This window comes from Sinocyclocheilus grahami, unplaced genomic scaffold (genome assembly GCF_001515645.1).
Source record: "Sinocyclocheilus grahami isolate Dianchi unplaced genomic scaffold, SAMN03320097.WGS_v1.1 scaffold744.1, whole genome shotgun sequence".
In the NCBI taxonomy this organism is placed as follows: domain Eukaryota; kingdom Metazoa; phylum Chordata; class Actinopteri; order Cypriniformes; family Cyprinidae; genus Sinocyclocheilus; species Sinocyclocheilus grahami.
In genome coordinates, this window is record NW_015505923.1 from 203,091 (window position 1) to 216,021 (window position 12,931).

Below are 12,931 nucleotides of genomic sequence, written 5' to 3' on the forward strand. Positions count from 1 at the left end.
AAAGACAGTATAAGTCATTATAATCCGTAATTATGTCCCCACTGGATGCAACAAATGCCTCGTTTATAATGGGTTTTAATGTTTTTGTCTCATCGCTCCGGCCGGACACGGCATCACAGTATGGTGAGGGGCGTAACATTTGCGTCACCCGCTCGAGGTATTCGGACAATCACAACGCACTGGACAGCTGGCCAATCACAGCACACCTCACTTTTCAGACTGATGAGCTTTGTAAAAATTCAGAAAGGTGGGGCATAGAGGAGAAACAATAATGTACAGTATGTGGAACATAATGTGTTTTTTAACCTTAAACCGCATAAACACATTTCATTACACCAAATACACCAAATAATGTTCTTTTTAGCAACATCATATGACCCCTTTAATAAAAAAAGAGTAAAAAACAGTAATATGGTGAAATATTATTACAATTTAACATTACTGTTTTCTATTTGAATATATCTTGAAATATAATTTATTTCTGTGATGCAAAGCTGAATTTTCAGCATCATTGCTCCAGTCTTCAGTGTCACATGATCCTTCAGAAATCAGTATAATATGCTGGTTTGCTGCTCAAGAAGCAACTGAAATCTTTTTAGGATTATGAATAGAAAGTTTAAAAGCATTTATTGGAAATGTTTTAATGAATATGAAAGTCTACTGTTACTTTAGATGAATTTGAAGTGTTGTGTCTTTATAAAAGTATTAATTTCTTTCAAAAACAACAACAAAAAATATCTTACTCAAACCAAACTTTTAAATGGTGATGTATGTTTGTAAAGAGCACAATGATTTTAAAATTCACATTTGATGTCTAAAGTGCATAACTTATACTAGAATCTATTCAAGTAATCTCTTTTATTTTATTTATAAATTCAGAACTGTTTGGCATTCTAAAACCCATTTGAAATTCCAGTGGGAGCCCATGCTAAAAATGCTAATGCTATGATAAAATGCTAATATCAGGACTACGAACTGACCAGCTCTATTCTCCAGAATCAAGACACACCAAACTAAACACAGTTCAAAGTCATACGATATAATGCCTCAGCATGTCACCTCAATAAATCTAATCGGACACAGGAAACATGCGTGCTGAAGGGACAGGGGAGCAGGGTGAGGCTGGGATGGAGGGATGTGATGAGTGGTGTTTTACTGGTGCATCCGCAGTGGGATTCTCTGAGCTACAGCCACTCGGCTGCATGCTGTGGAACGGCTATATTTAGATCAAGACTGTCGCACAACACCGGCCACCTGCACACACACACACACGTGCACACGCGAGGCATAGCGAGAGAGAGAGTCTGGGAGGTAAACCGCATATCAATCAAAGCAGTCTAACAGACAGACACCACTCCTCTTTGACAATTACAGTATTTTTAGTCTCGCAGGACTCGGGTCAGAATCGCCAACCATAATCAACTCAAGTGCAAGATGCAGCAGCGAAGCCATAACAATGACTTTAGCCAGGATTTGTTTTTTGTTTTTTTTAATTCAAAGATCAAATTGCTCAGAAAAGTAATAGCACTGATTTGCAACATCATCAATGTCCTCAACACAAATTAGCATTTGAGCAATAGTATGCCTTAGCAAGCACTAAATACTAATAATCAAAAAAATTTTTCTAATTGGAAGTATAATTTCCAGAGAAATCATTGGTGCAAAAGCACACTTACTTTTAAAGGGGTCATCGGATGCAAAATTCGGCTCACTATGAACAGAGCTGTTTTGAGGTAAAAAGGGTGTTGTTTTACACTACCATTGAGAAATTTTAACCACAGCATGCTACAGACGTTTCATTAAGAATCATATTAACTTGTGGAAAATGGGCATCCGATGACCCCTTAATATACAAATAATTTATAGTTAATGTCAGGGTCCTGTCACTTCAGTCTTGTTTATTCTTCGTTTGATGAAGGAGCTCTGACACTCCTATCGTCTTGTGCTTTTATGAGTATGCAGCTTTGAGTTGGCTTGGGCCCAGGGTTGCCAGGTCTTCACAAAAACAAAACAAAACAAAAAACAGCCTAATTGTTATTAAAAACTAGGCCAAAACTAGCCCAATCGCATTTTTCCATGGTTTTCCCCTCTGTCAGAATTGTGTTCTGGGGGGGTCGGTAAAACCTGTGGTAAAAATATTTTCTTTAATTTATACTATCTGCAAGTAGTTTTTTAAAAATACACTTTTAAGATCAGAAATGTACGACAAGTGCACATTAAGGGGCCGTTCACACAGAACTCGTCTAAAAACGCGAAGCGCAGCACTCAGAAATGTTTTTTTTTTTAAAGTGCAGCGCAGGACGCAGGGTCAGGGTCTGCGCGAGACTATATTTCCACCCGCTGCTGCTATATATTCACTCTTTGTTCACCCGCTGTCCGCTTAGAATAATTTTTTCCCGACCCGACCGTTTCCACTAAATTTAGATCTCGTTTCCAGAATCTCACATTTAAATTTACGCTACTGAAAGAAAGAGAGATAGGCTGACAAATAAAAGTGTAGTCTGCACAAAATTGTATTTTATTTTATTGGTCTTGTCAAGAGTCTTGAATTTATTGACTTTGACTTGAATTTATATGAATTATCTTAAGACACAAAATTCGTTTAATATTTTATGCAACACAGTAGGAAAAAAAAGTGTCAGAGAAAATAAAAATGTTGTACAAAAATTGTATTTCTTATTTTTATTCGTCTTGTCAGGATACAATTAGTTTAACATTTACAACACAATAGGGAAAAAGTGTGGCAGAGAGAAAAAGAATAAAAATGTAGGTTGTACAAAAATTAGCTATTTTTATTCGTCTTGTCAAAATACTAAATTCGTAGGAAAAGTGTCGCAGAGAAAGATAAATAAATACGACATCTGTCATTTAAAATTATAGGCTAAGAAAAATATAAACAAAACCGAGTTGAGTTACTGACCGCTACTGCGTTTTATTCGGGAATTAAATCCCGCAGCGCAAAAAATCTGGTCGGGTCCCGCTGTTCCCGCAGGAGAGCTGCGGGAATGCAGACCTCTAACGCAGGGGTCTCGAGACGCACTTTTGAGATGCAATAACGGAAATAACATAAAATAGCCAAACAGCTGAATACATAGAGAATATCAGACTCTTTTTTTAAATAAACAGGTTGTGATAATCGCTTGAAAATGTTTTATATCCAGAGTCGGACACAGCCAATATGAATGCTTTCTCTGCTATGTTGCTGTCACATAAAACAGTTGCAATGCCAACTTGCTACTGTAAACAAAAGCTCTCAATGCTTGCCCCGCCTTCAGGGACTTCTGATTGGTCCACTGTTTTGGAACTGTCATTGATGGGCGGCGCTGCGTGTAAAAGTTGAAATTCTTTCAACTCGACATGGCATCTCAAAAACATGTTGCTCATGTGTGAGATGCTGCAAAAGACACTAGCGCATCGGTCATACACATCCGGTTAATGCGGATGGAAAGCTATGGAAAAGTAGCACTTTGGAATGGAAAAACGCATTCTGTGTGAACACCCCCTAAGCTCACTTCTTTCTCACACAGGATTCTGTGTGCGTGAGTGTGTTTTAACCACACATAAACACATTCCGTTCAGATGAATGTCTGGCTTTGGAGCTTCTAGATTATTGAAGGGTGTAGTTTCAGTATCTAGTGTTTTGGTTACAAAACCTGCAATAACCATTCAGGCGGCCAACACCACTTGATATTGAATCCAAAAAAAAGTGAAAGAAAGAAAGAAAGATATGGTGTTATTTACAGTGTAATTCCGTGAAGCTGAATGGAAATGGATCCCAGCAGCACAGAAACTTTGCTTCCAGTAACACAGAAGAGAGTGTTAGAGTGTGTGTGTTAGATTGACAGAGACACAACACATCAATAGTCTGGCACAGCAACAGTTTGCCTCTCATGAGTGTGTGAGGCCTGTGAGAGTCTGAACATATAGTGAAACAGCAACTTAGCAATACTCACTTGTTTAATGTGAGGTCCAGAATGAATTGTGATCCAAAGGCCTGAAGTTGAAACGAAGCCTGAGCGAGATGGACCTCCTATTGAAGGAAGGAAAAAAAGTCAAGATTTAGTGTCAGACCAGATGCTAGAATGACTGACCGTCACTGTTTACAGATCAATTCCCTCGAGCTGTCATCGGAAATGTGCCTATTTTTACTGTGCGCTCAAAACAATGTGAAGCAATTCCATAGCAATGTCTTCCTAATGTTCATAGTATCATAGTCATAGCATTTGCAGCTGCAATAATCACAAACATATCTTCTTATCACAATAAGGCTCGGGACTGGCTGAAACGTGGCTGACACAGTCAGATTTTGTATGTCTGTTTTCATCTCAAATGGTACATAATGAATGGGAAGTTGTTTTGAACTTATCTTTTGGTTTGCTTCCATTAAGTTAATAAATAAAAGAGACGAATTATCTTTCATTTGCTGTATTTAAATCATTTAAAGTATCAAAACTAAAATAAATCAATCAATAAATAAATAGGTTTTATCAAATAGTGCTGTAAAATGTTTGGGTTGAATTTCTAGCCTCATAAATAAAATAATTATCATAAAATTAAGAGAGTGCCATAATTTTTAGACACACTCCTAATTTTTAAAGACTTTGAAATGTACATCTTAGGAGTTTGGTCACGACAGACAGCGCTGGATGGGAGATCAATCATGTCGTTGTCATTCATTAAAATCATCATATCATGAATACACGAAGGAGGCTATTTTTGTTTCTTAAAGGAATAGTTCACCCAAAAATTAAATTTCTATGAAATCACTATAATCCAAAAGTAATCCACACAACACCAGTCCATCAATTAACATCCTGTGAAGTGAAAAGCTTTGTGTTTCTAATGAACAAATCTATCATTAAGACGTTTTAACTTTAAAGGCAGAGTAAGTGATTTCTGGTAGCCAATGTTGATATTTGAAATCACCAAAACAAACACACCCCTACCCCAAATGGGTCTATTTTGATAGCTCCGCCCCACACATACGTACGCGACCCAGGCAACGATTAGTTAATTTACGGGTCCTACTTCTTGCCTTATCGTTCCGCAGACGTTTTCCTCTTTTGTTTTTTATCTGCCATCTCTATCTTTCTGTCGCTCCGTTCACTGAAAGCTCTCTCCTCCTCATCATGAGTAGACACGCCCCTTACTGCTGATTGGCTACAAGTTTGTTTTGCTATTCGGCCCGAATCAGTTTTCTAAAGTGTTTTTGAAAAATCACATACCCTGCCTTTAAGCCGCCGCTTCTTGCCACATTACGAGTCCATAATTCATAATAACACTTCCTCCAGTGAAAAACTTCATCCATGTTGTCCTCTCACATCAAAATCCACCTGAATATTTGTATACGTAGAGCTGTTTTAGACTGTTTTTGCTTGTAAACAGTGCTTGATCTGTGCATATTTCTCTCCTAATTCAGACTGGAGAAAACAATGTTATGTATATATAGACTCGAAATGCAGTTAAAAGCGTCTTAATGATGGATTTGGTTCTTACAAACACGCAGCTTTTCACTTCACAAGATGTTAAGTGATGGACTGGAGTGGTGTGGATTGCTTGTGGATTATTGTGATGTTTTTATCCGCTGTTTGGACTCTCATTCTGACGGCACCCATTCACTGCAGAGCATCCACTGGTGAGCAAGTGATGCAATGCTACATTTCTCCAAATCTGATTAAGAAACAAACTCTCTATATCTTGGATGGCCTGAGGATTAGTACACCATCAGCAAATTTTAATGTTTGGGTAGACGTTTCAATTAAAACGGTCTCATATCCTGCATCAGCTGTGCTGTATTTAGATATAGGGTTTCTATGATATAACCCTATAACAGATGCTGGGTTGAATGCTCTCACCTGTCCATGTGGGTCAGGAATCCTAGCGCGAGTGTTCAGGTCATGGTAGGTGCTCTCCGAAGCTTCGTTCCGGTAGTAGATGAGGCGAGACGGGTATGTGAGTGTGCGCTCTGACTCCTGCGGCCCACTGGCATTGTGCTTCTGTCCGGCTGCAGTATCATCCTTCTGTAGCAGCAATGACACTGCCTCCCCGGGGATCTCAGCCTCCAACACTGACAACACACATGCATGCACACACACTCGCTTGATGAACGCCATCTAAACCAGGCCAATCTGACACTGAACCACAAAGAAACCTCAAATTAGACTTTGGTGTCAGGTGTACTGCATGCAGACTACAGTACGTGCGTCACAAGCTACAAACAATCGGTATAAGCTTGATATATTTAAACTAAAAATAATATAATTGAAATGATAACAATGCCGTGCTTTCTCTCTTGCCTCGGGCCCTATTAGTAAGTTATACCATTGAGGGATTTTAAAGCAGCACTATGTAACTTTTGGTGCTCTAGCGGTTAATAAACAGAACTGCACACATCCCGCGGAAGAACATTCCAACCAGGAGCAACTTCTCCAAGTTTATGTCTATGGCGATTCACGCAGGTATGTGTTACTCCGCAGCGGTGATGACCCGACCAGGCTACAATAGTCCAAATATAAGTACTTATTATAAATGTACCATAGTGATTCAAAAACGCGGTTTGGAAGATGAATTCATGATGTACTCGCTCATTATATACATTTAGCAAATTTTGAACACAGAAAAAGTTACATAGCGCTGCTTTAATTGGATCTCTCTCTACAAGATAACATTACTGGTTGTCAACATTCCCTAAAGAGAAATAAGCCAGACTCAAATTAAATAGAGTTGTAAAATTATGGTAACACTTAAGGGATTTAGGGAACACTATTCACTATTAACTAGCTGCTTATTAACATGCATATTACCGTACTAGCATGTTGACTGTTTATTAGTACTTATAAAGTACATAATGTATGCCCTATTCTGCATAACCATATTCTAGATTTCTTAACAATAGGCCTATACCTAAACTTAACTGCTACAACCTTACCTACTATCAATAAGCAGCAAATTAGGAGTTTCTTGAGAGAGATCTCATAGTTAATAGTGAATATGTGTTCCTTAATCTAAAGTGTTACCAAATTTATTTGTTTCATTTTTAATTAATAATAATTATTTTTATTCTTACATGATATTTACTCATATAGTATTACATCTACATTCAGTCATTTAGCAGATGCTTTGCTTTTATCCAAAGTGAATTACAAATGAGGGCAACAGAAGCAATCATAACCAACAAAAGAGCAATAATATGTAAGTGTTGTGACAAGTCTCAGTTAGCCTAAATAAAAAGAAAAGTCGAAAGAATAGAAAAAGAATAGAGAACGCCAGTGTTAGAGGGTCATTTTTTATAATAAATAAAAAAGAAAACAAGTAGAGAGAATACAAACGAATAGAGAATGTGTTAGAGGGTCATTTTTTTAAATAATAAAAAATAGAAGAGCGTATATAGTAATATAATAGTATATATAGTTTATATAATATAATTCTATAATATATATCTGAGAAATTAAACCAGACTCAAGACTAATGCATTTTTAGTTCATGCGATATAAATGCAATACTATTAATTTGACATTTTCTTTATACATATAATTATGTATGATTTTATATTATATTAATAATATTACATATTACGAATCTGATGAGAAATGTTTAGCTTGTATTAAGATGTCTTTTCTCGAGCACAGTTTGAGACGTTTTTGGGATCTTTTCTAAAACTCTAACTAGATTACTAAAGTCAGTCTCTCAAAATAACACGCATGACACAGCAAGCTCCATGCAATAGTCTAATTTTGCTCTCCCCTTGTCTAGGAGAAACAAAAGAAATGTCATTTGTGATGGGCTATAGACTGAATATTTACATTATATCAAACAAAACGAAACAGACGCATTAGAACATCTGCAGTGTTCTCTGTGAGCTCAGACCATATCAAGTAGCAGAGCCACAGTAAAGCAGCATTTGCATGCATGCGTCTCTGTCGCTCTCAGGGCACTGCTGCTGTCCTCCGCATGCTCACACAGGATGCCCTTGCAGAAGCACAACTCACAGAACGCATCCCGAACCGGACACTCACAAAAGCACAGCGCATTCCTTTATAAAGCACACCGCAACAATCAGATTCCGCGCTGGGGGAAAGTACAAGTTCAATGCAAAGTGATTGAGTTAAGGTTAAGTACGCACCGGCTGACGCTGACGCCACGGAAGGCTGGAGACAGGAAGCGAGGATGCACGCGAGCAGATTTGAAAGTACTATCACATACATGATTCATAGCTGGTCTTTGGAATAGCGTGAGATTAACGCATGGATGCGGTGACTCGCTCGGGACTCATTGTCCTTGATGGTCCTGATGCTGCGGCGAGTGAAGGCGGTGGCCAGCCCCAGATCTCCGCGAGCACGCTCCAGATAATGATGCGCTCGCGCAGGTGCCGTGCATCTGCCCACTGTACCAGCTGATCTACTATGTCTACACTTATTAGCATAAGATACATAGAATTAAAATATATGGAACTATGTATGCAAGAACTATTATTGCATAGATAAGATTATACGCGTATTGTACACAGTTCATATAAACATATATCTTTGAATAATGTTATCCAGAGTTCTATACTCTCTCTCTCTTCATACTAGGCCTACTTCAAGAATCCTATTCTGTAGAATTTCTGTTCGGCAGTATACAGTATATCAAATGTGTGATCTATGTATAATTTCATGTATAAATATAGCTACCAGGGTTACTGTCATGACGACCCTGAGATTCATACACTGAAGGTCTGAACTGAGGTTGTTATGTCACTGTCTTTGTACTATGTATGTTCTAAATATCTGCAGGGCTATGATTCAGCCACAGGAAATTACAATCGTGCTGAAGAGACAAACAGAAAATGTATGAGTTCAAGAGTTCAAAAAGTAAATTACTATACTCTCTCTCTCTTCATACTAGGCCTACTTCAAGAATCCTATTCTGTAGAATTTCTGTTCGGCAGTATACAGTATATCAAATGTGTGATCTATGTATAATTTCATGTATAAGTATAGCTACCAGGGTTACTGTCATGACGACCCTGAGATTCATACACTGAAGGTCTGAACTGAGGTTGTTATGTCACTGTCTTTGTACTATGTCTGTTCTAAATATCTGCAGGGCTATGATTCAGCCACAGGAAATTACAATCGTGCAATACTGTTTTGTTACTGAACGAATCAGTGTGTTTGAACAAATCATTTGATTGAGTAATTCAACGACTCATTCATAAAGACTGACATAAAGCGTGTCAGTTAAAGCTACACTACAGAAGATTTTTTTGTTGTTGTAAAAATGCAATTTTTTGAGTGACAGTCTTTGGTGATGTGATCCTTCCCCCCCCCAAAATGTAACAGTGCATCAAAAATAGATAAATAAAAGAATCACAAATTTGCACACCAGAAAAGATCAGAAATTGTATAACAACATATAATATAAATGAATTTTCACAGATTTCTAATGTTGTGTCTACATATTATTATAAGATGTAATATATAATGTATTTATATAATGTCACATTTAGTTTTATTTTTATTACTTCTAATAAAAATAATTTTCATTGCATATAATGCATTTTTATTATATTCTTTCAGGAATCACATCACCAAAGCCTGTGTGTCTGTAGTTGTCTGTGTGTCACCAAAGCCTGTAAATGGCGCTAGCGAGCATCCGACGTAAACTCACATTGTGTTTATTAATTTTACTGTGTAGCTAACTGTGAGGTGACACTGCAAAGTATATTTTTCAAGTGTTTATATGTGTAATCGCTTTGCTAGTTGAATTAATTCGTTACCATACAAATAAATAACTGCTCCGGCACTCCCGCGGACGGTTCGCTCGCGCGCAGGTAACGTTAATGTAACTGTAAGTTACAGTGGGCTTTATCATGATATCAAAAAGTAATTACTGATTGCTTATTAAAATGATAATGTTTTGTAATGGTGCTTTCAGTCATTGACCTTTATTGATTTTGCATTTATCAAATATTTTTGTTGTATAGATTTGATGCTTAGTTATAATGTGAATTTACTTTTATAAGCCACTTTTTATGTGTGAAGTTATGCTCAGTAATGTTCCAATGTGCTGTAAAAGAAAAGATTAATCTTTTTGTTTCAATTTGAAAGTTGTTTGGTAATGTAGTGCAACAACAATACAATTTATTTCACCAGAAAATACTAACTTTTTCTGTGTGTGCAACCAATAATCAATCAATCAATCAATAAATAATTATTGTGTCCATTTTAGTTTAAAGTTCACTTTGACAGGTTACTAATGTTTAATACTCATTAATAAATGGTTCACATGTGTTCACTTTACATTAAGGTTCACTTTTGCAGGTTATTAACGTTTATAACTCATTAATAACTGATTCACAGATGTTCACTTTACATTAAGGTTCACTTTCACAGGTTACTAACGTTTATAGATCATTAATAAATGGTTCACAGATGTTCACTTTACATTAAGGTTCACTTTCACAGGTTACTAACGTTTATAGATCATTAATAAATGGTTCACAGATGTTCACTTTACATTAAGGTTCACTTTCACAGGTTACTAACGTTTATAGATAATTAATAACTGGTTCACAGATGTTCACATTACATTAAGGTTCACTTTCACAGGTTATTAATGTTTATACATCATTAATTAATGGTTCATTACATTAAAGTTCACAGGTAATATTGGAATTAAAATTTTCAATATTAATATCTCATCAAGTCATGATTGTGCTTTTATGATTTTCCCCCAAAATAAAAATCAAGATGATAATTTCATCTTGATAAACAAAATATATCAGTTTCTAATCATTGCCGTAGATAGGCATCATGAACTTTTGCGGAGAATCATGGGTAAGCTACAGAGTAGATTCTGGAAAGAAACATTGTAAGAAAAGTGACTCGAGTCATGAGATATACAGTAATCAGAATCAGAATAAGAATCAGAAGAGCTTTATTACCAAGTATGTTTACGCACACAAGGAATTTGACTTGACGACAGGAGCTTCCATTGCAGAAGAAAGTACAAACATAGGGCAGACATACATAGGAATAACACAGTAGGGCTGTAATATAACAATAATATAATAAAAAAAGAAAAATTGAATAATGTACTATATACAGAAATAGAAGTATAGGGAAAAATTTAATTGTTTAGATAAATGTACAGATATGTTTATTAGTGTGCAGATATGTTATTTACAAAGTGTGCAGTTTAATATAAATATAACTATGTTAGTTGTGATGGATGATGTATGGAATTAAAATTTTCAATATTAATATCTCATCAAGTCATGATTGTGCTTTTATGATTTTCCCCCAAAATAAAAATCAAGATGATAATTTCATCTTGATAAACAAAATATATCAGTTTCTAATCATTGCCGTAGATAGGCATCATGAACTTTTGCGGAGAATCATGGGTAAGCTACAGAGTAGATTCTGGAAAGAAACATTGTAAGAAAAGTGACTCGAGTCATGAGATATACAGTAATCAGAATCAGAATAAGAATCAGAAGAGCTTTATTACCAAGTATGTTTACGCACACAAGGAATTTGACTTGACGACAGGAGCTTCCATTGCAGAAGAAAGTACAAACATAGGGCAGACATACATAGGAATAACACAGTAGGGCTGTAATATAACAATAATATAATAAAAAAAGAAAAATTGAATAATGTACTATATACAGAAATAGAAGTATATTCTGCGAACTTCAGGAGCTCGACAGAGGGGTCTTTAGAGGTGCAGTCATTCGTGTAGAGAGAGAAGAGCAGTGGGGAGAGAACACATCCCTGGGGGGCGCCAGTGCTGATGGTGATAGTCCTGGATGTGAGTTTGCCCAGCCTCACTAGCTGCTGCCTGTCTGTCAGGAAACTGGTGATCCACTGACAGATGGAGGTGGGCACGGAGAGCTGGGTGAGTTTGTCTGAGAGAAGGTCAGGCATGATGGTATTAAAGGCCTAACTGAAGTAACAAATAGGATCCTTGCGTAATTCCCAGGTCTGTCGAGGTGTTGCAGGATGTAATGCAGTCCCATGTTGACTGCATCATCCACAGACCTGTTTGCTCTGTAGGCAAACTGAAGAGGATCCAGCAAGAGTCTAGTGATATCCTTCAGGTAGGCCAGGACCAGTCTCTCAAGTGACTTCATGACCACAGATGTGAGAGTCGTTAAGTCCAGTGATTTTGGGCTTTTTGTGGACCGAAATGATGGTGGAGCATTTGAAGCAGCAGGGAACTTCAAACAGCTCCAATGATCTGCTGAAGATCTATGTGAAAATGGGGGCCAGTTGGTCAGCACAGACTTTTAAACAGGCAGGTGAAACACCATCTGGTCCTGAAGACCCGGTTCACATCCTCTAAACAGACCTTAAGCACAGGTTGAATGGTGGGGGAGGGAGGGAGGGGGGGTTGCAGGGGGGGTAGGTGAAGGTGTGAAGTGCAGATCAGAGCGGATGGGGGGTGGTAGACGATCCTTTTCAAATCTGCTGTAAAACACATTCAGATCGTCAGCCAGTTGTTGACGCAGATAAATGCCTCATAATATCCAGTAATATTATAAATTTGACTGAAATGAGAGTTTAGTATGAACTTTATTTTTGTTGCAGGGGTGGTAGGTGAAGGTGTGAAGTGCAGATCAGAGCAGATGGGGGGGTGGTAGACGATCCCTTTCAAATCTGCAGTAAAACACATTCAGATCGTCAGTAAGTTGTTGATTCTCCGCAAGCTGTGGGGGTGGTGTCTTGTACATGGTGACGTTCCTCAGACCAGTCCATACTGACGCTGGATCGTTTGCTGAAAGCTCTTTTCTCAGCTTTTCTGAGTAGTTTTTTTTAGCCACTCTGATCTCCTTTGTTAGTCTGTTCCTGGCCTGGTTATACAAGATTTTATCCCCACTTCTGTAAGCATCCTCTTTGGCGTGACGAAGCTGCTTGAGTTTTCCAGTAAACCACGGTTTATC

General features: G+C 37.4%; 1 protein-coding gene across 1 annotated transcript in view; it reads right to left on the bottom strand.

Moving 5' to 3' along the window:
• Window positions 1-8,330, bottom strand: part of adam23b (ADAM metallopeptidase domain 23b) — a 47,079-nt gene extending 38,749 nt beyond the window's left edge. The window contains exons 1-3 of the mRNA XM_016245066.1: window positions 8,123-8,330; window positions 5,856-6,067; window positions 3,954-4,030 (exon numbers count right to left, since the gene is read on the bottom strand). Of these exons, the coding sequence (XP_016100552.1) occupies window positions 3,954-4,030; window positions 5,856-6,067; window positions 8,123-8,204 (371 nt within the window). The 5' untranslated portion in view covers window positions 8,205-8,330. The remainder of the gene's footprint in view (window positions 1-3,953; window positions 4,031-5,855; window positions 6,068-8,122) is intronic.
• Between the last annotated feature and the right edge of the window lie 4,601 nt (window positions 8,331-12,931).